Source organism: Theropithecus gelada, chromosome 5, assembly GCF_003255815.1.
Source record: "Theropithecus gelada isolate Dixy chromosome 5, Tgel_1.0, whole genome shotgun sequence".
Classification (NCBI taxonomy): Eukaryota; Metazoa; Chordata; class Mammalia; order Primates; family Cercopithecidae; genus Theropithecus; species Theropithecus gelada.
In genome coordinates this window covers 25,533,019-25,558,142 of record NC_037672.1, presented here as the reverse complement: position 1 = coordinate 25,558,142, position 25,124 = coordinate 25,533,019, and the positions used below count along the sequence as shown (strand labels likewise).

The following is a 25,124-nucleotide window of genomic DNA, read 5'->3' as shown; positions in this document are numbered from 1 at the left end:
ATAAGTTCTGGCTCTATCACCCAGGCTGGAGTGCAGTGGTGCAATCTGCTCACTGCAACCTCTGCCACCCAGGTTCAGGCCATCCTCCCAACTCAACCTCTCAAGTAGCTGGGACTACAGGTGTGCATTGCCACACCGGCTAATTTTTGTATTTTTTTTAGAGATAGGGTTTTGCCATGTTCCCCAGGCTGGTCTCAAACTCATGAGCTCAAGCATCTGCCCACCTTGGCCTCCCAAAGTGCTGGGATTACAGGCATGAGCCACCGTGCCCAGCCACAAACCAGTATCTTTCATAAATACAGTTACAAAATTTCAGCAAAATGTTAGCAAATTGAGTCAAGAAATATATAAAAAGGATAATGCATCATAACCAAGTGGAATTTATCTCAGGAATACAAAATTGGTGCAACATTCAAAACCAATCAGTATTACTCATCCTATCAACATAAGCAGGAAAAATAATATGGACATATCGACAGATATAAAAAAAGTATTTAACAAAGTTCAACATCCAACATCCATTCATGATAAAACCCTCAGAAAACTAGGGATAGAATAGAGCTTCCTCAACCTGAAAAAAAAAAAGCATCTGCAAAACATTGCACTGGAGGCATTATCCAGTACAATAAGTCAAGAAAAAGAAATAAAAGACACACAGATTGGAAAGGAAAAAGTAAAACTGTCTTTAGTTCATTATGATACATGTACCTGGAAAATCTTAAGTAATCTAAGAAAAGGTACTATAACCAATACACAAGTTTAGCAAGTTCTCAGGATACATAGTAAATAGATCAATATCAATTGCATTTCTGTATGTTAATAATAAACAATTAAAACTTAAGTTGCCATTTATAATAGCAGCAAAAACCATGAAATACTTAAGGGAAAAATCTTAACAAAGAGTGTGCAATATTTCTGTGCTGAAACTACAAAACACTGACAAGAGAAAATAAAAACAATATTAATAAATGAAAAGACAAACCATGTCCATGGGCCAGGAAATTTAATATTGCTAAAATCTCGATTCTCCCCAAATTGATCTACAGATTCAACATAATCCCAATTTTCAACAATTTTTGTAGTAATTTGTAAGCAGATTCTAAAATTTATATAGCAAAGCAAAGGACCTAGAATAGCCAAAATAATTTTGGGAAAAAAAGGAACAAATTTGGAGGACTTTGATCTCAAAGCTTACTATAAAATTACAAAAAGCAAGATAGTGTGGTATTGTATGATGAACAAATAGATCAATGGAACAAAATAGAGAGCCAGAAATTGTGTGTGTGTCTGTGTGTGTGTGTGTGTGTGTGTGTAATTGATTTTCGACAAAGGTGCCAAGGAAATTAGCAGACCTGTCCCTTTTGGATAACAACCACTTAACTCTTCAGTCTTCATTCCTCCTCTGTACCCCACAAGCACTGCTCTAATCCCTCCAAATTGATCGCCACCCCTTTAGCCTCTGGGTGCAGGACAAGGGCTGTAGGCAATGTTCTCCTCTACCTCCGGTCCTGTTCCTGCCCTGCTCCTTCACAACTTTAAACAATAATCTTCCCAGAAAGATCTCCCTGATAGCCTTGATCCCTCCCTCCCAAGCAATTCATTAACTGGTCCTCTAGTTCCAGTTGATTTGCCCTCATTGATTGAGGTACTACTCCTCGCTGTGCAATTCTGACTCCAGCACTTTCTACCTGTGTATGCTTAGGATAGGTTTTTCAACAAATCAGTAATGGAAATACTGGATATCCATATGAAAAAAAAAAAAAAAAAAAAAGGCTTACCTTGCACCATATACAATAACTAACTCAAAATGAATCACAGACCTAAATGTAGAAGCTAAAACTATAAAACTTCTAGAACAAACAAACATAGTAGAAACTTTTTTAAGACCTTGAGTTAGGCAAACACTTAGGTAGGGAACAAAAAACACAAATCATAAAACAATTGATAAAAATTTATGTCACCAAAATTAAGCGTTTTTCCCTTTCAAAGACCCAGTTAAGAAAATGAAAAGATAATCCACAGACTGGGCAGGGCGCGGTGGCTCATGTCTGTAATCCCAGCACTTTGGGAGCCAGAGTCAGGCAGATCACTTAAGATCAGGAGTTCGAGACCAGCCTGGCCAACATGGTGAAACCCCGTCTCTACTGAAAATACAAAAAATTAGCTGGGCGTGGTGGTGGATGCCTGTAACCCCAGCTATTCAGGAGGCAGAGGTGGGAGGATCACTTGAACCTGGGAGGCAGAGGTTGCAGTGAGCCAAGAAATACCACTCCAGCCTGGGTGACTCCATCTCCAAAAAATAAATAAATAACGACAGACTGGGAGGAAATATTTGCAAGACGCATATCTAATAAAGACTTACATCATAAAGAAAGAATCCTTACAACTCAACAATAAGAAGACAAACAATATGATTTTTTTTTTAATGGGCAGAAGATTTGAACAGAGTACCTCACCAAAAAATACATAAGCACATGAGAAAATGCTTAACATAATTAGTCATTAGGGAAATGCAATAAAAGCTACAATAAGATATTATTACACTTCTGCTAGNAAAAGTCAGGAAACAACAGGTGCTGGAGAGGATGTGGAGAAATAGGAACACTTTTACACTGTTGGTGGGATTGTAAACTAGTTCAACCATTATGGAAAACAGTATGGCGATTCCTCAAGGATCTAGAACTAGATGTACCATATGACCCAGCCATCCCATTACTGGGGATATACCCAAAGGATTATAAATTATGCTGCTATAAAGACACATGCACACGTATGTTTATTGCAGCACTATTCACAATAGCAAAGACTTGGAATCAACCCAAATGTCCATCAGTGACAGATTGGATTAAGAAAATGTGGCACATATACACCATGGAATACTATGCAGCCATAAAAAAGGATGAGTTTGCGTCCTTTGTAGGGACATGGATGCAGCTGGAAACCATCATTCTTAGCAAACTATCACAAGAACAGAAAACCAAACACCGCATGTTCTCACTCATAGGTGGGAACTGAACAATGAGATCACTTGGACTCAGGAAGGGGAACATCACACACCGGGGCCTATCATGGGGAGGGGGGAGGGGGGAGGGATTGCATTGGGAGTTATACCTGATGTAAATGACGAGTTGATGGGTGCAGCAGACCAACATGGCACAAGTATACATATGTAACAAACCTGCACGTTATGCACATGTACCCTACAACTTAAAGTATAATAAAAAAAAAAAAATACGCTTTGAGATGTAAAAAAAAAAAAAAAACTTATTGATATTTGCATCTAACAAAGATACTATATACATAAGAAATAATTATTTTTTATACTTTTCCTTGTTCTCTTGAATAACATATCATATAGCTTAACAATATTAAACCTTTAGTGTGTGTGTATATATATATTTTTTTATTATTATAGTTTAAGTTCTGGGGTACATGTGCAAAACATGCAGTATTGTTACATAGGTATACACGTGCCATGGTGTTTGCTGCACCCATCAACCCATCACCTACATTAGGTATTTCTCCTAACGTTATCCCTCCTCTAATCCCCTACCCTCTGACAGGCCCCGGTGTGTGATGTTCCCCTCCCTGTGTCCATGTGTCTTCATTGTTCGACTCCCACTTATAAGTGAGAACATGCAGTGTTTGCTTTCCTGTTCTTGTGATAGTTTACTAAGAAGGATGGTTTCCAGCTTCATCCACATCCCTGTACAGGACATTAACTCAACTTTTAGTATATTTTATTGAAAATTTTATTGGATGTTTAATATTTCCGGCTAGAAGATAGATGTATAGCAGTAATCCAGATAGACAAGTAACCTAACCTCAGAGAGCTTTAGACTAAATCAAGACCTTTGTTATCTAGTGACTTAGGCATAAGCTTGGACAGAGTTCTTAAGAGTTCAGCTGTTCTTCATCAACCACTGAGCAGTATATTTTATTGACACATGGACAAAATCATATACCTCATGATCCCTTTATTTTTTCAAAACAAAATTTTTATGTGGATTTCAAATTGTGAGTTTTCTCCCAAATGGATGCAAATAGTAAACTGAATTAAGTAAAACACATTATTTTCCCACCCAATTAATTATAGTGCTTAAAGATCTAAAAGCATCTAAACTAGTCACAGGGCTGGTTGCTGCCTGAATAGCAGGAGAGTATGCAGTTAATAATTTGTACTCATACAAGGATCCCCAGTCACCAATTTGAATAACTAAAGATGGTTTCCTAAAAGATTAGACACAATCTAAATGCTATGAATAAATTCGTAACTATGACTTTAAACAGATAACAGTGCTTAGACAAAAATCTATTCTAAATTCTAGAGGTAAAAAAACTTATCGGAGAATCTGTGACCTAAAAGAGACTTTGGAAATATCTAGTTTCTTTTCTGAATTTTCACATTTAAAAAATGAGATCTGGCCAAGTTAACTGTCATAGCTGGTGACTGAAATAGTTTCCATAATCCTCAGTCTATGCTATTGGTTTCAATAGTTTTTAGTGTAATTTATCCATGTAACATGAGAGAAAAACATTGGTAGGAAAGTCAGAATTACACCATATGCTTACAATCAATGAGACAAATTTTTATGTTAATATTTTAATTTATCTGATAAAATATATAAGGATCTATAAAATTTAATGATTACCAATATAAACAGAATATTTTAAAAGACTATTTAGTATAAGCTCTGGTAATGTATATATATGTAAGAGTAATACAACATCATTATAAAAAGCAATCTTTGAAAAACAAAGTAGCCCAATTTTTAGCGTCAGAGAATATTTTAATTTCAGTTACTTTTTTGGTATTTTACACAGATTTACACTGTCTTAACTTAAGAAAAACAAATAAACTCTTGGGAAATGAAAAAACCCAAAGAATTCCTAACAGTTTATAGCTAATTGTAAGATGAGTAGACAAAAGGCAGAGAAGGCATTTCAGGGAGAGAACAACACGGTGCAAAGACAATTCAACGTGTCTTGTAGAAAATATTGAGGTATAGATTATGCCTTTTCTTTTAGACATATGATATATTTTTCTTTTAGACATATGATATATTTTTGAATCTGAAATATATGAAACATATAATGGAGTTCTCTAGCCAGGATTCCCAATCCCCAGCATGCAGACTGGTACCAGTCTAGTCCGTGGCCTTATAGGAACTGGGCCAGATGGTGAGCGGTGGGCCAGGAAGCATTGCTGCCTGTCAGATCAGCAGTGGCATTAGATTCTCATAGGAGTGTAAACCCTATTGTGAACTGCACATGAGAGGGATGTAGGTTGTGTGGTCTTTATAAGAATCTAACTAATGCCTGATTTGAGGTGGAACAGTTTCATTATGAAACCATTCCCACCCACACCCCCTATCCATGGAAAAAAATGTCTTTCGTGAAACTGGTCCCTGGTCCCAAAAAGGCTGAAGACTGCTACTCTAGGCAACTAGAAATGAAACATTTTAGGCTTAAACAAAAGCTTGGATTGAAAAGAGAGTTGAAGCCATTAGGGAATAGGTGATTTGTGATGAGGCAGTTCAGGGAAAATGTATAGAATAAGATCAAAATGGAATTCTGAGAAATACATGCACTTAAGGTCCAGCAGAGAAATCCAAATGGAGACTAAACAAAGAAAAGAGAACGAAGAGCTAAGAAAACAGGGTGAACTAAAGTAAAGACCAAGAATATTTCAAGGATCAAGTAGGCACTGATATCAATACTGTAGGTATAAGAACTAAAATATGTCCACTATTCCTTGGTGACTTTAATTAGGGTAGTTGTAGTCATATAGTGGGGGTGGGTGTATGTCAGACTACAATTGACTGAGTAATTAATGAGATCAAGTGATTAACTCAGCATTACTTAACTCATATTAATACAATCAAGTAATTAATGAAATTAAGTCTAGCACAGAATTTTGTTTCACAGGTGTAGCTGTGAAAGGAAGGAAAGGGAGAGGGAGATGGCTAGGAAAGACATGAGGTTTAAGATTTACTTTTATTCCTAAGATAGAAAAGACTTGAGAATGTATAATGCTATGGGAAGGAGTGAGTAGAGAGGAAGGAAAAGGCAGAACAAAAGATTTGTTTTAAAGTAGATGGAACATGTACAAACATAGGGAAAAGAGGAAGTATGTTAAGGTGTTTCAAATACAGGATTTTAAAAAGTCTTTAACCAGAAGAGCTGTGATATCAGATGTATTAGTCCATTATTACGCTGCTATGAAGAAATACCTGAGACTGGGTAATTTATAAAGGAAAGAGGTTTAATTGATTCACAGTTCCACATGGCTGTGGAAGCCTCAGAAAACTTACAATGATGGTAGAAGGCACCTCTTCACAGGGAAACAGGGGAGAGAACGAGTGCCCAGCAAAGGGGGAAGCCCCTTATAAAACCATCAGATCTCATGAGAACTAACTCACTATCATAAGAACAAAATGGAGGAAACCACACCCATGATTCAATTATGTCCACCTGGTCCCATCCATGACATGTAGGGATTATGGGAACCATAATTCAAGATGAGATTTGGATGGGGACATGGCCAACCGATATCATTCCACCCTTGCCCCTCCCAAATCTCATGTCCTCACAATTCAAAACACAGTCACGCCCTTCCAACAGTCCTCCAAAGTCTCAACTCATTCTGGCATTAACTATGCCAATGCAAGAGGTAGGCTCCCACGGCCTTGGCCAGCTCTGCCCCTGTAGCTTTACAGAGTACAGCCCTGCTCAGGGCTGTTTTCACAGGCTGGCATTGAGTGTCTGCAGCTTTTTCAGGCACACAGTGCAAGCTTCTGGGGTTTGGAGGATGGTGACTCTCTTCTCACAGCTCCAGTGGGGACTCTGTATGGGGGCTCCAATCCACATTTCCCTTCTGTACTGCCCTAGCAGAGGTTCTCCATGAGGGCTCTACCCCTGCAGCAGACTTTTGCCTGGATATCCATCACATATTCTTTGAAATCTAGGTGGAGGTTCCCAAACCTCAATTCTTGACTTCTGTGTACATGGAAGCTGCCAAGTCTTGGAGCTTGCACCCTCTGAAGCAATGGCCTGACCTATACCATGGTCCCTTTTAGTCACGGCTGAAGCTGAAGCATGGGACACAGGGTACCATGTCCTCAGGCTGTACAGAGCAGGGGGACCCTGGGCCTGGCTCAGGAAACCATTTTTCCCTCCTAAACCTCCAAGCCTGTGATGGGAGGGGCTGCTGTGAAGGTCTCTGACATGCTCTGGAGGCATTTTCCCCATTGTCTTCGCAATTAGCATTTTGCTCCTCATTACATATGCAAATTTCTGCAGCCAGCTTGAATTTCTACCCAGAAAATGGGTTTTTCTTTTCTACCACATTGTCAGGCTGCAAATTTTCCAAACTTTCATGCTCTGTCACCTCTTCAATGCTTTGCCACTTAGAAATTTCTTCCACCAGATACTTACCCTAAATCATCTCTCTCAAGTGCAAAGTGTGAAAGGAAAATAAATCTTGGGGTCCCCAAATCACTAAGCTAAAGGGCAAAGTCAAGGTGGGAATTGGGTCATGCAAAACTGCCTCCCCTTTTGTTTCTTAAAAAAGATGATTATAAGATGAAAAGCTACACACCTCCCCCATATTTTACTCACAAGGAAATTCCTAGTGAGCTCGAAGATCTTTACCCTAAGGTGTTTCTGTTAAAATTTCACTATGGCAATGTAAATTGATAGCTTATTTTCACAGGTGCAGTCACCTCCCTGCCCACCAGACAAATGCATATCTGATTGCTTCCCTGCCCCATTTTTTTCTAGGTTACCTTATGGAAAAATGCAGATTCCCCACATTTTTCCTCGCTGCATTTGTCTGTGTCATCTTAGGTTAAAAAAAAATGCAGATTCACTGAGCCAGGCAAAGGCATGAATAACTATTTTTCCCGCCCACCTCTTACATGAAAATTGTGTACTTCTCAATATCTCACTCTTTCCCCTTTAAATTTGGAGCCCTCAAAATCATCTTTGGAGAAGGCAAAGACCTGTTTCCAGGATGCACATCCTTAACTTTGGCAAACAAACCTCCTAATTGTGACTTGTCATTTTTCTCAATTGACAAAAGTTACACAGATCTCTAGGGCAGAGACAAAATGCTGCCAGTCTCTTTGCTAAAGCATAACAAGAGTCCCCTTTATTCCAGTTCCCAAAAAGTTTCTCATCTCCATCTGAGGCCATCTCAGCCTGGACTTCATTGTCCATATCACTATCAACATTTTGGTCAATGCCATTCAACAAGTCTCTAGGAAGTTCCAAACTTTCCCACATTTTCCTGTCTTCTTCTGAGCCCTCCAAACTATTCCCACTTCTGCCTATTAACCAGATCTAAAGTCACTTCCACATTTTCAGATATCTATAGCAGCACCCTACTCTCTGCAGTACCAATTTACTATATGAGTCCATTCTCATGCTGTTATGAAGAAATACCCAAGACTGGATAATTTATAAAGGAAAGAGGTTTAATTGACTCACAGTTCCACATGGCTGAGGAGGCCTCAGGAAATTTACAATCATGGCAGAAAGTACCTCTTTACAGGGCAGCAGGGGAGAGAACGAGTACCCAGTGAAGGGGGAAACACCTTACAAAACCAAACCATCAGATCTCATGAGAACTCACTCACTATCATGAGAACAGGACGGGAGAAATTGCTCCCATGACTTAATTATCTCCACCTAGTCCCTCCCATGACATGTGGGAATTATGAGAAGTACAATTCAAGGTAAGGTTTGGGTGGGGACACAGCCAAACCATATCACTAGATTTCAGTTTTTTAAAGAGTAGGGTATTGGGGGGCTGAGGCAGGCGGATCACGAGGTCAGGAGATCGAGACCATCCTGGCTAACACAGTGAAACCCCGTCTCTCCTGAAAAATACAAAAAAAATTAGCTGGGCATGGTGGTGGGCGCCTGTAGTCCCAGCTACTGGGGAGGCTAAGGCAGGAGAATGGCGTGAACCCAGGAGACGGAGGTTGCAGTGAGCCGAGATCACACCATTGCACTCCAGCCTGGATGACAGAGTGAGACTCCATCTCAAAATAAATAAATTAATTAATAATAATAATAATAATAATAATAAGGATTTCATAGGGAACAAGGCTGAAGTCAGAAAGATAAGGTAGAAAGTTTTTTTTTTTTTAATTCAGGCAAGAAATGATGGTATTTTGAAATGAGAGTGGTAGTGAAACATGTTTAGGAGTTAAATCAAGAAGGAATTATTGAGTAATATAATTGAGTAATATGATATTCAGGAGTTAGGGATAACACCAGGTTTCTGGCTATGGTTCCTTGATGGACAATGGTACTGAAAAAGGAATTTAGGAAGAGTGTTGACATCTTGAATTGGAGGTGCTTGTGAGATACACAAGTGCTTAGGTGCACTAAGCAGCTGCATTTGAGGTTTAGAAAAGAGAGATCTGAGAAGAAAGTATATAGATTTGAGGTAATTGGTAACTGAGGTTTTGGGAGTTTGTAGTATTTGCTAAGGAATGTATGAAGAAGAGAATGACCCTCAAGAATCCTAACTGATAAGACAAAGAAGACCCTCCACCAATGAAGAATGCCAGAAAGAGCACTGTGTCACAAAAGCAAAGGAATATTTCAATAAAGGAGTAGTCAATGAGGTTAAATACTGACAACAGGTATAAGAGGTAGACATTTCTTTTCTTTTCTTTTGTTTTTTTGGAGACAGAGTCTTGCTCTGTTGCCCAGGCTGGAGTGCAGTGGCATGATCTCACTCACTGCAACCTCCACCTCCTGGGTTCATGTGATTCTCGTGCCTCAGCCTCCCAAGTAGTTCGGATTACAGGCATGCACTACCATGCCTGGCTAATTTTTTGTATTTTTAGTAGAGTCAGGGTTTCTCCACGTTGGCCAGGCTGGTCTCGAACTCACAAAATCACGTGATCCACCTGCCTCGGCCTTCCAAAATGCTGGGATTACAGGCCTGAGTCACTGTGCCCAGTTTGACATTTCTTCCATTTAAATAAAAGTAGATGAGGAAAGGACCAGGTGCTGATGCAATTAAGTTTACAAGTTTGGCAGGAAGAATTTGAACGAATTTCTAACGATGACTTCTGTTTTCTCTAAGTATCAGGAGGTGACGTATTTTGCTAAGACTGAAGAGAAGGGATTGAAGAGAGTAGAGGTCAGAAACAGGCACTGTGAAGACTAAGTGAGTTGACCACAAAAATCCAGGCAGGTCAGGCATCATTATGGGCCAAGGCAAGGTTGTAAGAATCTTCCTAAGAAATCACTAAAGAAAATCTTATTTGTTAATATTAGTCTTGGCTATTTTATCAGTAAGCAAGTACCTAGAGCAAAAGTAGAGGAACACTTTCTGTCTTTAATTAGCACACTGAAATTTAAAAATTTTTAAAATATGAACAATGTTTATTAAATATGGATATTTTGACACATACCTAGAAATGTGTAGAAAAGGAAATATACGAAAGAAATCTTTTTAAACCTAACACAGATTTTCTTAAAAAAATGAAAGTTAATATTCTATTCAAACTATGAAAAGAATTTACTAGGAACCACAAGTATTATATTCAAAGTCTTTGTATTGAAATAGATTTTAAAGAATAGCTTTATGTTTGTGAAATGTAAAATCTTCCACTTATGTCTAACTCCTCAACTATGACTACAATTATATGTGCAGCTTATTTTATGTGACTGAAAAGCGATTCAACAAAAAATTTCAATAAGGTATTCTTAATAAGAAGTAGTATTCTTTTTCCTTCTCTCTTTCTGTCTCTCTAATGCACCACCTACAACAATTATTTTGGAACTACTATAGTTCACTGGGGTCACACTTTTATAGTTGAAATTAACTGTAAGTGATAAAAGATGCTTTAATCAAAAACTCAGGGTTGCTTTTCTGAAAATATTAATTTCTATTTACAGATGTTGAATAGACTTGTCACTTTGCAATTAGAAAATTCAGATGGCTATTAGCTCCAAAATTCAAGGGTAAAAATCACCTTAAAAAATTTTTTTCTTTTTACAAGAAAACATCTATAAGTAGTAAAAACGACCTTTGAACACTGTAAAAAATAATGATTACCGGGGATTATTATTTTATTATTATGTGGGGTTATTAGGATGATACTTCTGGAAATATTCTAAATTTGTTTTAGAAATGGCAGTGATTCCTCTGCAAAGAGACAGAATTTGTTAATCCAATTTCTATACAGTTAAGTTGGCAGCGCATCTACAAAGTTAGAACAGGACAAGAGTTGTATCTTCTACAAGAATTGATACACTCAAAAAAATGCCCAATATATATTCAAATCTATTTTATACCCTATTTTCTCTAAAGTGTCACTATAAAAGGCTAGCAATATCATTTATCTAAAACTGCTCTGAAATAAATTACAAGCTTTATTGTTACAAAAAGGAAGCAAGTGATTTTTGACAGGGCTGTTCAGAGGGAGATTTAAAACACAGTGTACACACATGCACGTATACATAGTTTGCAAGGGTTAGAGGTGTAGTTTTTATAATAGTATTAATAACATTTGATTTTCTTTAAAAACATCATTATTAATTATAATTAACTTATAATTATATGTAATATGTAACTCTTATGATTACTTTTATTAATAGTGACCATTTATGTTCCAGGCACTATGTTAAAAGTACAGGTACATTATTTCATTTAATTCTGACAATAATTATGTGATATAAATATTATTACCTATATTTAAGTGTGGGTTAACTGAGATTTGAAGAAATATAAGAACTTGCTCAATGATATATTTCTAGTAAGCTGGGGGAGCTAGAAGTTGAAACCAGGTCTGTATGATTCCAAGACCCATGTTTTTAACCACCAGGCTAGAAAACTATTAGTGTGCTATTCATTAAAATCTTTTAAATGGATAACTTCTATGATTAATGGGCTTAAGCAAAAAACAAACAAAAAATCCCCACTAAGAATATTTCAAGAATCAATGTCTTATATAATTTTGTTTTATTTAATCTATTACCCATCTATTGGTGATCTCTTTTCATATTCATATTTCCTAAAATAAAATGTTCTTACATATAAAAAAAACCATTCCCACTTAATCTGTCAATTTCTAGAACCATAAAAATAGTGCATATTTCAAAGGTAACTATAGGGACAAAGAATTCATTTACTTAACCTGAGTTGCCTTTCTTTATTTCTCTGTAGTCTAACATGCTTATTCTACCACACATCTTCACGGATCTAAATTGTCAGCCTCCACTTCTCAAAATTTTACTTACTGTTTTGTTGTATATGTAAGATCACACCATTTCATTAATTATTAATAACAAAAATGTGTATATTAAGCAGACAATGATTAAATTATATGTTAAATCTTATTTTAGAACCTAAAACTATAGTGATTTTGAAAATTTCAAAAGGGGGTTAATAATAGATTAAGAAACAAAAGTTTTTTCCTATTTTGAATAACTGGTCTTTGAAAAATAAATACCCCAAAGCTAAAATCTGACCCACCCTTTTTTTCTTCTTACCTCAGGTTGGCTGGAAATATTCAAAATGAGAGCCCACAATTCAGCTCTCAGTGCCGTGGGACTTCCTTGTCTGATGTACTGTTGAGCAGCAGCACTATCTTGTTCTGCTAGAACTATCAAAAGTATATGAAAATCTCCTTAGAAAACTCAGAATGTAAGAAATATCACTGAAATCTTCAATTATAAATCTTCTGGGAAGCTGACATTCAGTCTTTCTATCTAACATAATTACACCATATCTTTACCTTTTAAAACTTATTCTCTGTATTTCAATACAGCCCTATTTGCAGCCCCCATCCCCCCACCTTTGCCCCAGTTGCAAGCTTTAAGCTCTTTCATCTCCTACCCAGTCTGGATAAGGAGGGACTTAATAAGGACTTTGAGATCACTTTGATTTAACTATAGCTCCATGGATCTGAAACTTGTGTGTGTGTGTGTGTGTGTGTGTGTCTGCATGTATATACATATAGGAAATAATTTTTAGATTCCATTATCAGGTAAATTCATAGCTACAGAAACCCCAAATTTCTTATGTATATTCTACTACCTCATGAATGTTCTAACATTTGGAAATAGTATGGTACATGAAGTTTCAGGCTAAGAATTACAGTATATAAGAATGTTAGCTATCTATTCTATTAAATGACTTCTTAGTTATTTGCGAAAATCAACAGAAAACAGGAATTTTAAAAGACGTAGAAACAAAGATCTCATAACCATGTAAGAAGGATCAAATTACTCTTAAGCAGCCAAGTTCACACAATCAATACGTTATTTTTTGCTTTCATTTTAATTTTTATTTTCTTTAATAAAAATGTCAGCTATTCAGTCTGGAAATAAAGGTCCAAAAAAACAAAATGAAGCAAAACCAAAAAAAGACATACCAAAGCAACTGCTAATGTTTATCTAACCAGTATTGTTTCCTTATATTTTCTTCTTAAAAGGATATGGAAAAAATAATCTTATATTAAATGAAAATGACATGACATGAGCAGAAGAAACAAAGGAATCATGAAATAAAAAAGAGATGAAACATATTCTTTAATTTGCAATTGCTCTTAATAAAAGTGTCAAATCATACAAATAAATTCTAAATAAATACAATTTTTAAAAATTGAACTAGGGATTTGGTACATGACAATATAGTTGCCATAGAAGGTTCATTCTGAGACAAAGACCAATCTGTACTTCATATTTCAAAGACAAAAAAGGATTTATAAAAACAAGGAAAAAAATCTTCTAAAGACAGGGAAAAATTATTCCCCAGAATACTAACAGCCACTTTGGTTATTAAGCCACACCACTGTGAATGGTCACTGGGAACCATTACAGTTATATTTTCTCCTAATGCGGGAGCATATTCCCATTAACTCTAATGAGAGGTGTGTGGGTGCATCAAAGACAGAACCTGCCTCTTTGATTTTAAAATGAAATTCTACTGCCGAATGGATTAAGCTAACATCCCTGAGGAATATGTGTCTGCATTTCCTTTTTAGTGAACCAGCTGTGTACTTCTTTCTCTGATATTTATTGATAAAGCCAAAATGATGCATTTTCCCTACTTATAAAGATTCTCATTATATAATCTACATGGTTAACTATTACCCCTCTTCAGGTTTTTTGCTTTTCAGAGATTAAATTTCCTTGGAGGTTATTTGAGGCAGACATTTACCTGGGACTGTCTCACTTTTCAGAAATAATAACTTTTATAATTAAAAGCTTACCTTTTTGCCCAATACGTACATGCTCATTTTCAAAAAGTTCTAAAAATGTTAAAAGAAAATAAAATTATTAGACACGAGTATGATCAACCACATTTGGAACAACATTAGATACATTTTTCTGGTATTGATACGTTTCATGATTTTTAAAGTCGGATGGCTATATAGAAAACTACAAGAATATCTTATATGTAAAAATGTTTCTTCTAAATTGTTTAAAGCTAAACAATTTTTTGTTTAAAATTAAAACAGACTTATGAGCATTTAATCAAACAAAAAACTGATGAATGAATTTTCCCTTCGTTAAAACATCTCATAATACAAAAATGTTCCTAATCATTCATCTTTTAGTTTTTTCTAAAAGAAAAACAAAACTTATTGACAGCTTCATTTACAAAATCCTACTTCCACTCCAATCTACCATTGGCTATCTAATAAGAGTATATCTAATAAAAGCCTTACTACTATATAGGAAAAATCTCACTCTACAAATATCATTTCAAAAGATTCTATGATGAGATTTTTTTAAGTACCAATCATAATGGAAAAAGATTCATGAACTGACTATATTACATTAAAAAAAAAAAACTTCTGTTCATCAAAAAACACTGTTAAGAGAGAGAAAAATGTAAGTAACAAAGTGGAAGAATATATTTGCTGTACATATATCTGGCAAAAGACTCCTATTCAGAATATATAAAGAACTCCTGGTAGACAAAGATAGATGACTCTCAGACACAAACAGACAACAGACTTAAATAGAGGCTCTTCACAAAAGAAGTGACCTGAAGGACCAATAAACACATGAAAATTTGCTCAACCACATTGGTCTTCAGGGAAATGCAATTAAAACCACTATGAAACACACAACCGCCACAATAGCTAAAATGAAAAAGACTAACAATTCTAAATGTAAAAGATGTGGAGCAAATGAATTTCTCATACAAAGCTAGTAGGAATAGAACTTGGCACAAACACTGTGGAAAACTGTCCAGCAATATCTACTAACACTAAACAGATGTGCATATACCACAATAATTAGCAATCCACTCTCAGTTATAAACCCTAATGCATACATATGTGCACCAAGAGATGTGTATAAGAATATTCACAGCACCACCATTGATAATAACTGAAAATGTAAACAACTCAAATTACCATCAGCAGTACACTAGACAGTGGCATATTCATACAATAGGTTATAATACAGCAATGAGAATGAATGATTTATAATTCTCTACAACACCTTGAATATTATAAGGAAAAGCAAAAGAAGCCAAACACACAAGAGTATATATGATTTCATTTCTATAAAGTACAAAAATAAGCAAAACTAATCTGTGATGCCAGAAGGCAGAACAGTTTTTACCCATGAGCGTGACAGAATCTGGACGTGTGCCTAAGGGGGCCTCTGAGGTGCTGGTAATATTCTGTTTCTTGGTCTAGCTGGAGGTTACGCAAGTGTGTTCACTTTGTAAAAATTCACTGATCTGTATAGACGTGATTTGTGTGCTATCCAGTATGTATGTTGTACTTCTATAGAAGTTATTTAAAAATTAGCAGTCATTTTTCTATTACCTGCAGTACTTGAAAACTCTAGTTTTGAAATATAAAATTGCAACACTAAGGAAAAATCAGAAGAATTCTCTTAATCAAAGAAAGATTAATGTAAGTGTGGTACATTTTCAGTATTACATAATTTTTTAGTTTTAAAAAATAATGCATAAAGCTGTTTTTTCATTAGAGTATTTGAGCCAGAATGCCTTATTCTTTTACTTTATTGTAGTTCTAGTACTTCTGAAGTAATTAGGAAGTAATTAGTTGAACAGATTATACAATGACTAAGGAAAGTGTCTGGGATCCCTAACATAATCATATATATATGTATATAGTAACATATGTATATATGTATATAGTAACAATACAGTTTCATTTTAATCAGCTATGATTTCTGAGACTTAGTGGCCAAAGAAGACAATGCTTCAGTGAACACTGTAATAGCATGAAACGGCAGATGTAATACTGCAGCATACTATAGTGGGGCTTAGCTCAGTAAACTTTCAGAAAATAACAAACAGTGTATTACAGGCACTGGAGATAGTTTTCACAGAGAACCCCATAACTGGTTCTTCTCAGTTATCTTGACAAGCACATCACAAAACTGGCCCATAACAACTCGATTTTTTTCATCCTCCTTGACTAAGGATTAAGTTAAATTTTCTCTTAAGATTCAAATTATAATCCTTTATGTTCATTTCAATCAATGTAGTTTATACAGTTCAAGATTTTCTTCTCATAATGTGCCAAGAAATGTTTTATATTCGTAATTTTCACTGAATGAATAAAGAACAGTTGAATAATCAAGTAAAAATAAGTTGCCAGCCAATTCGCATTTTCTAACAAAAGCAGATGATATTACTAGATGGTAACAGCGCTTTATTACCCAAAGTAGTATGAAATAACAATAATCAGACTTCTTAAAAAGTTTAACTATTCAATTATGTGAAATACAATAATTCTGTTTTTTAAATGCTATTTTCTGTCCTAAGAATAAGAAGCCTAAAAAATCAGAACCAGAATCTCCAACTTATACTCTAATTCTGTGTTTTTCAGAGTGCCCTGAGGACCAGTATGTTAACAGATGCATCTATATTAATAGATCTTGCTCAGGAAAAATACTTCTGTTAAAACGATCTTGGAAGATGCTAAGCTAAAATAGTTGAGTTAAGACTTCTCATAGTCTTTAAGATAGTAACATACACTGTACATCTTAAGAAGGTATACAATTCAGCCCTTCTCAAACCTTATTTGACATCAAGATTCTCTTTTTCACAGGGCATCTTATGAGTGCTCCTTAGTATAACGCTTCAGGAAATACTACACTGAGTATGGTTTTTTCTTTTAGAAAGAAAATGTCTATTTAGTAGAACCCTCGTCTAATTAAGATTCATTATTACGTACACTCAGACAATAATATCAGACACAGGACCTCCTTTATCATAAAGGCTTATGAAAGAATGCTGATCTTGCTCACTCTGTTAATATCAGTCTTATAAATGGTTTCCATAGTAAATGTGTGTGTATTTACAATAAATGCAATGCGTGTTCATGAGTTTGTAGAAATAATGGCTATGACTGTTTTTTTTTATTATTGTTAAATAAGGATTCTATAGTATAATTGTAAGGACTTTTTCTCCTGACTTATATATAAAAGCTCGTAAGTAAGAAATGCATTTCAAAGATAATAATTGAATAACAGTAATGATAAAACAGAGGTAACAGAGGTTTTAAAGATGTGTAAGAACACAATTCCCTTAAGCCACACTTAAACTTAATTCTGAATATAAAAAACTTGCCTCTAGCCAAACACAAGTATAGCAACATTTTCCAACATTAGCATTACATTTCCAACTTAAAGCGAAAGACACAGACTAAAATATAAAATAAGAGGTCGTCAGCCTCCTTCAAGCAGGCTTAGATGTTCTATGCTCCAGTCGCCCTTTAAAGGTAATAACAGCAAATACCACACTGTATCTTATCTGTCACTTACCACTATTTTTTCCCCTAAAAGCAGAGATTATGTCTTATGTCTATGTATTCTACATAAAACTCTGTATTTACCAACCCCTGGCCCTCAGCAGGGTCTCAAACACATTTGTTATATTATGAATGAATCAAAGAAGGAAAATCTGCACTGTAAGTTTAAAAATACAGTATGTTAAGTCTTCTAAAGCATAGGTACTATGAGATTTAGAATAATTTTAAATAACTCTTAAAGATATTTCAAAAGTAAAAAATTAAAAATATAATTCAAGGCTGTGTTACTACTTCCTTTCCTTTTCTTATATGACTATCAATTTCCATGAATAAAAATACAAGGTATTTTATTTTATAAGATATTTTACATCTTCTTATAAAATAAGAAAAGGCTGTCAAAGGTGGCAGGAGGGAGGCAGTACAGTGTAGCAGACTTTGGAGACAGACTACTTAGTTTTGAATCCTGGCTCTACTACTTACTAGTTTTGTGACCTGGAGCAAGTTACTTAACATCTCCACATCTTCAACTTTAAAATGAAGATAATAATCTTACATCACATTATATAAGAAAATTAAAACCATATTGCAATACTACTATACACTGCCAGACTGACTAAGACAAAGATGAAATACACCAAGCATCAGTGAGGACATACAGCAAAACTACAACTCTCATACATTGTTGGTGAAAGTGTAAACTGGTACTAACACTTTTGAAAACTCACTGGCAGTTATTTACTAAAAATGAACATATACAAATATGAATATGCATGAATGAATGAATGAATATTTCTAGGACCTAGAAAATACACTCCCAGGTATATACTCCACAGCAGAATATAGATACATTCACCAAAAAACACATACTAGAATGATAATAGTAGCCTTATTTGTACTATCCCCAACTTGAAACTTCCCAAATATTTACCAACCGTAGAATAGATAAATAAATGTGTGGTATATGCATCCAGTGGAACACTGGGAAGCAAATGATCTATAAACACATGTAACAATATGGCCAAATGTCACAAATATAATTTGAACAAAAGAAGTCAAACATCACAGAGACACACTGTATGCTTTTATTCATATGAAGTTCAAGAATTTGAAAAACTAATCTGTGCTGCCAGAAATCAGAATAGTAGTTATCTTTGTAATGGGGATTAAAGATTGAAAGAGGGTAGGAGGAGGGCTTCTGTTTAGTGTTCTGGGTATTTTAATAGGTGTATTCAATTTGTAAAAATTCATTAAGCTGTCCTCTTATTATATATGTATTCCTCTATGTGCATTATACATTAATAAAGTATCTAAAATGAAAATAGATACCTTATAGAGTTGCTGAGAGGTTAAAATGAGACAACATAGATGCAACATATAGTATGCACTCAATGGTTATTTCTGATTATATAGAATAAAAATAGTAATAATTATGTAATATTGCTATTATAATAGTAGTAAGAGCCAACTTATTTTATAGAGGAAGAAACAAGTCCAAAGATGTATAGTGACTTGTGCAAGTTATACAGTTAGCCAGTGGCAGAGGAAAGACCAGAATAGTCTCCTAATCCCTATCTAGTATTATTTCCACTACAATACAGGGCTCCCATACTTTAAGTAAATTTTTACTTCGTTTTTATTATAGCTAAATACCAATGTAGTATTTAGTAAAACGTACACTGAATTTATGCACAAAAAGGGAAAAGTTAGGAAAATTGCTTGGATTATTAAGGTTTAAAAGACACTATTTTTAAAGCCTAAGTTGACTCAAGGTAGACGTCAGTATTCACTTAACTTGGTGATACAAAAGTAAAAACAGATACTGTTGGCCAGGAAAGGATGTTGCCAGTAAAGATTCTGACAACAAAAATAACTTATATATGTCTAATGACTTTTCAAAATCATTTTAAAGATCAAATAAAAAGACAAAATCTGGTTGAACTCTAATACTTACAACATACCGGATTCTATTCAATATATAACAGTAGCCAAGGAGAGGCAAAAGCACGCTTAGTTTTCAGATATTAAAAAAAAAAAAACTGCTAAATTAACTTGGAAATAGCAATATAAACCTTAGGCTCACTCTCATTTATCATTAATTGAATTAACTGGAAAAATACCAACCAGGAGGCACTTGTGTAGAATCATCTATACCCAGTTGTCCTATATTTAAGCCAAGTTCCACAAAGCATTCTTTCTGAAAAATAACATATGTAGAATTGACATAGATCTCAGACTTTACTGCACATTGTTAAAAGATCACCTTTACCTAAACATTAGCTTAAATAAAAATCACAATGTGAAATGAGGCTTTGCTTTATTCAAATACCTAAAAAAGAAAAGGACATATTAAACATCTAAATAATAATGCATTAGTCCAAAATTAAGGAACAGAATAACCAGTGATTACTATATAATGTTTATTATTTTCATATGAAATAATCACGAATAGAAAAGATATAAGCATTTAGGAAATATAAATATACAATGGGAAAGACACAAACATGTAATATTTATCCAAATGAAGAGCCATTAGCAACATTTTTCTTTCTCCTAATTTTTCCTACCTAATAAAAGTTTTACTTCTTGCCTTTTGACCAACGAGTGCTGCCATTGTTTAAAATAACTGTTTTTCAAAAATAGTTCTTGATTTTGCCTTTTTAGGTAACAGACTACTCAGTAAGATAAGGAATGATAATTATCCTTTCAGTAAAAAACTAACTTTAAACCTTTCCTGAAACACACACACACACACATACAAACACTCGATATGCGTATCACTTACCAATTTCATCTTCTAAAATCATTGTCTAAAATTACCACTATGATCCTGTATTTGTGCTTTCTATGGTACTGTACCTCACTCAGATCTTAATCAACTAAACACTGCAAATATCCAAAACAACTTAAATTAATTTTTAAGTACAATTGGACCATCAAGTGCTCTGCTAAAATAAGGATAAATCAGATTTATTCTCCAGACTTCCTCTACTTATCTAGTAATGTCTAGGGAAAATAATAATGTTTCTCTGGTAGTTTTTAAATATATAAAAACCTCACATTATTCACATTTTTATGCTCTAAGTAATTAAATATTTCTATTAATATTTGCCTCAGTATTTTGTTACTATTCTAATTGCTAAACCCATACTTCCTTGCCCTTTAAAAAATGGAATTAGTTTTAATCCTTACTAATTATCTATTATTACTTAAGTTAGTGATTTATTAATGTCCTTTACAAGATAGTTATTCAGCCTAACATATACATATACACATTTCATTTTTGTATAGATTTTAAATAACTACTACTATATTTCAATTTTTAAACTTTATCTACACTTTAAAAAGTACTGCATCTTGTCCATGACTAAGATCTACCATGGACCCCAGGACCGGCCTGCTAGCCCATGCTCTGATGTTAATGACATCGAAGGCACCCCTCCCGAGGAAATCTCAACTGCATGACCCCACTATGCCCCAGTTCAGCAGGAAGCAGTTAGAGCAATCATCGGCCAACCTCCCCAGTAGCACTCGGGTTTTCCTGTTGAGAGGGGGGACTGAGAGACAAGACTAGCTGGATTTCCTAGGCCGACTAAGAATTCCTAAGCCCCGCTGAGAAGGTGAATGCACCCACCTTTAAACACGGGGCTTGTAACTCAGCTCACACCCGACCAATCAGGTAGTAAAGAGGGCTCACTAAAATACAACTTAGGCTAAAAGCAGGAGGTAAAGTATTGTCAAGTCATATATCGCATGAGAGCACAGGGGGAGGAGGGAAAATGATCGGGATATAAACCCAGGCATTCGAGCTGGGAGTGGGCAACCCCTTTTGGGTCCCCTCCCATTGTATGAGACCTCTGTTTTCACTCTATTAAATCTTGCAACTGAAAAAAAAAAAAAAACAGTACTGCATCTTATGTTACCAATTTTTAATGACTGAAGAGGTAAATTTGTTATTCTTCCATTTTCAACCATTGTTTTCCATTTATTTTAAGGTACTCTTCTGTAATTGAAATCCTTTGTATTTCTTTTTTTTAATAACCTTAATCTTCATACTACAAAAGGGACTTATACCCAATAAATGCTTTAATATTAGGTTCTGTAATTAAAATGGAGAGTTTTACTTAGGCTAGGACATGTTAAAAAGCATAAACAGAACTCTGAACATCCATTTCCTACTTCATTGCCCTGGACTATTTTTAACTCAGTGTCAACAGACATGGACCCTAATCTCAGATTTCCTTCAAAACTCACCCCAGGTATCTCATCTTCAGAGAAGCCCCCCTTGATATTCCAGGCTGATATAAGCAACTTTCTCTGCATATATATTAACCTTTATCAACCAAGCACATAACCACATCATATTAAAATTGTATTTTTACTGCCCACCTCTCCACTAGCCTGCAGCTCTTGGAAGACAAGCACTGTCTCTTACACACATTTGCACTCTGCTTCACTACCTGGCACAGGGCCTGACATAGCGAAGGGGTTCAATAAATACTGAACCACACTACTTAGCTCTAGTCCTAACCAGCTGCCTCCACATAACCAAATTAGTAAATAGGAATTTGTCACAACTACACTTTAGAGTTAATAAATCTCAGTTATAAGGAATTTCTGTTTAATATGTATGTGTCTACATAACATTGTAATTAGGTTTAAGGGCTATCCATTATAGGATCACAGGACTCACTGAGCCTCACCAAGTTCAATACTTGTACAGGCAGACTGGGGTCACAGATAAACCATGCATCCTGGAGTCAGAATCATTATATTGCCAGGTTACATGATACAGGCAAGGCAGGGACAACTATCCATAATGACTGAGGAATAAAAGGACTAACTACACTCTTAATCATATAGCCACAATTTCTTGAAAATTAGCCACAAGCTTTTGGTTCTCCAATAGTTAAGAATGCATTCGCATCAGTTTAGGGTCTCTTCAGACAGATAGAATACATAGTAGTCTCATTCACACATAAGCTGAAACTTTGTCTAAATTATCCTTTCCCTGCTTTTTTACCTAGCAAACTCCTTCAAGTTGGCTGGCTTCAGAGGGTCATCACCTAATCTTCATGTGAAACTGCCTCTACATGTGGCAGTTTCAGATATCATCTATTGATTTTATATGGAAAATGAGGATTTTAGCTCATGCACATTCTATTTCCACCCTTCAGTTATCATTAATTCTTAATTAAATCCATATTGAGAGTTTTGCATTATTGTGACTATGTAAATATTTCACTGGTGAGGTATGTTGTACTTATCAATGTTTTCATTCTTATACTTTTTTCCACACTGTTCATAATTAAACTGATTTTTCACTTATACAATTTTCTCTAATCATTTACCTCTTTTTCCTAAACCCATAACAACTCTGAAAAGACCCTCCTTGATATAAGTTCGCATGTAGTCAAGCCTGTGAGATCATCTGCACTTGTGGTGTTTTTCGTGCAAGCATCCCTCCTGGAACCTTCCAACCTCCTGCTCCAATCTAGGGTTGTTGTGTTTCAGTCCAGTTGTACAGCCTTTGTCCTGGAACTTCTCTTCACTATCATTTCTGGAAATTCTCCTTCTCTTTGGTTGGGATCCTGTTTTCTGGGTCCCATATTTTGCTTCTTGTTTATGACCTTGTTTGAAGTACTTCTACCAAGAGCTCCCTAAATAAGAGTAAATATTTTAGATCAGTACATCAGAAAATGTTTACTCCATCTTAACATTTGATTGACTGTTGGTTACATATAGAATTCCAGGCTTGAAATCACTCAGGTTTTTAAAGACATTACTTCAAAGTCTTCTGGCTTCCAGTGTTGTTGCTGAGAGTAAGATGCCACTCTGATTCCTGACACTGTATATACTCTGCTTTTCTTTTATAAAAAATTTTCAGTTTTCTCGTTTTCAAGTGCCTTGGTGTGGATCTTCTTTCATTCATGCCACTGGGTACTTGGTAAGCCTTTTCACTGGAGATCCACATCTTTCTTAAATTCTTATAAACTTATGTTCCCTCCGTTTCCCTTTTCTGGAACTCCTTTTGGTCAGATGTTAATCTTTGTAGATTGATCTTGTAATTTAAGAAATCTTTTCACTCCTATTTTTCATTTCTTTGGTTTTTTGCTTCATCTTCTGACAAAGATTTCCTCAGCTTTGTTTTCAACTTATCTATCGATATGTATTTTTTGGCATACTATATTCTTAATCCAAAAACCTCCTTTTCATTCTCAAGTGTTTTCTTGCATTAATGAAATTCTGTTCTTGTTTCAAGTAATATCTTATCTTACTGAGAATATTAATGGTTTCATTAAAGTTTCCTTTTGGGAATAAATGGTTAACATGTCCATTTGAAGATGACATTATGTTTACCTTCTCCCATCACTGTTGTCCTGAAAATGTACTGAATCACACACACACACACAAATTCTAAGAGAAACGCCCCCACTATATTGCTAAGCAATGTTATTTACTGAAAACATATGATCCTTGACTGGTAAACGACATCTGAAATGGAAAACTGTGAGTAGAGTATAAAAACTGACTGGAAAACACAGGCCTTAGCCACCTGTGTGGTGTCTCTTGGGAGGACTTAGAAGCTATGCTTATGTGCATTACAAGAAATGATTCCTATGGTGTATGAGACTTCCCTATGTTGTGCCTATGTGACTTGTCATTTCCAGTTGCATACCTTCCTTGTGAGGGTTGGGAAGTAGCATTTGGATGGCTGTAAAGACTCTCCATGATGATGAACCTGCTAATGGCATGCTAGTATACTGTCATGCTGTTTTCTGTCCTGTTTCACTCACAAATTTAAGTGAACCTGGTACCAGGTTATCGTCTATTGTATCCTGTGAGTATGAATGTAAATCAGAACCTGAAATGCCTACTAGCAGTCATTCCCTAATTTGGCTATTTGGGTTTTGTTATTGTTGTTGCTGTTTGGTTTTGCTTTAGTTTGGTCCTGTCTTTCATACTGGAAGAATTCAAAAGTCTGAGGTTTCTAGGTTGGTCATTCCTATTTAGAAACGAGGTAATAAAAAACTGATTGGAAGCTCTGTCGGCAAGGGTCAGGCACAGAATGCAGTAGGCTTCATTGTGAGGCAATTTAATATCTAGCCAACCTCTTTTTTGTAAGGGTTCTCTGAATCCCTGTTAGTCTTTTCTCTGGCATTCTAGAGTTGGTTGAGGGTAAGGAAAAAGAAGGTGGAGGGTGGGGAAGGTAGGGTAGTGGTGGTAAGAATGAGAGTATTAGTCTCACCATTCAGCAGACTTGCACTTAATCGCTGTTTTCAATAGCTCATTCCTGTCCTGCTCTATGTCTGAGGTCTCCGAGTGCACAGTCTTTCTGCATCTGGATCT

The 25,124-nt window shown here is 35.4% G+C and overlaps 1 protein-coding gene across 2 annotated transcripts in view; it reads right to left on the bottom strand.

Moving 5' to 3' along the window:
- The window catches only part of TBC1D19 (TBC1 domain family member 19), a 162,127-nt gene that overhangs the window by 69,864 nt on the left and 67,139 nt on the right, over nt 1-25,124 (bottom strand). For both annotated transcript variants that reach the window (XM_025385502.1, XM_025385503.1), the window contains 3 exons: nt 19,899-19,971; nt 14,244-14,282; nt 12,520-12,632 (listed from right to left, as the gene is read on the bottom strand). In XM_025385502.1, coding sequence (XP_025241287.1) covers nt 12,520-12,632; nt 14,244-14,282; nt 19,899-19,971 — 225 coding nt within the window. The remainder of the gene's footprint in view (nt 1-12,519; nt 12,633-14,243; nt 14,283-19,898; nt 19,972-25,124) is intronic.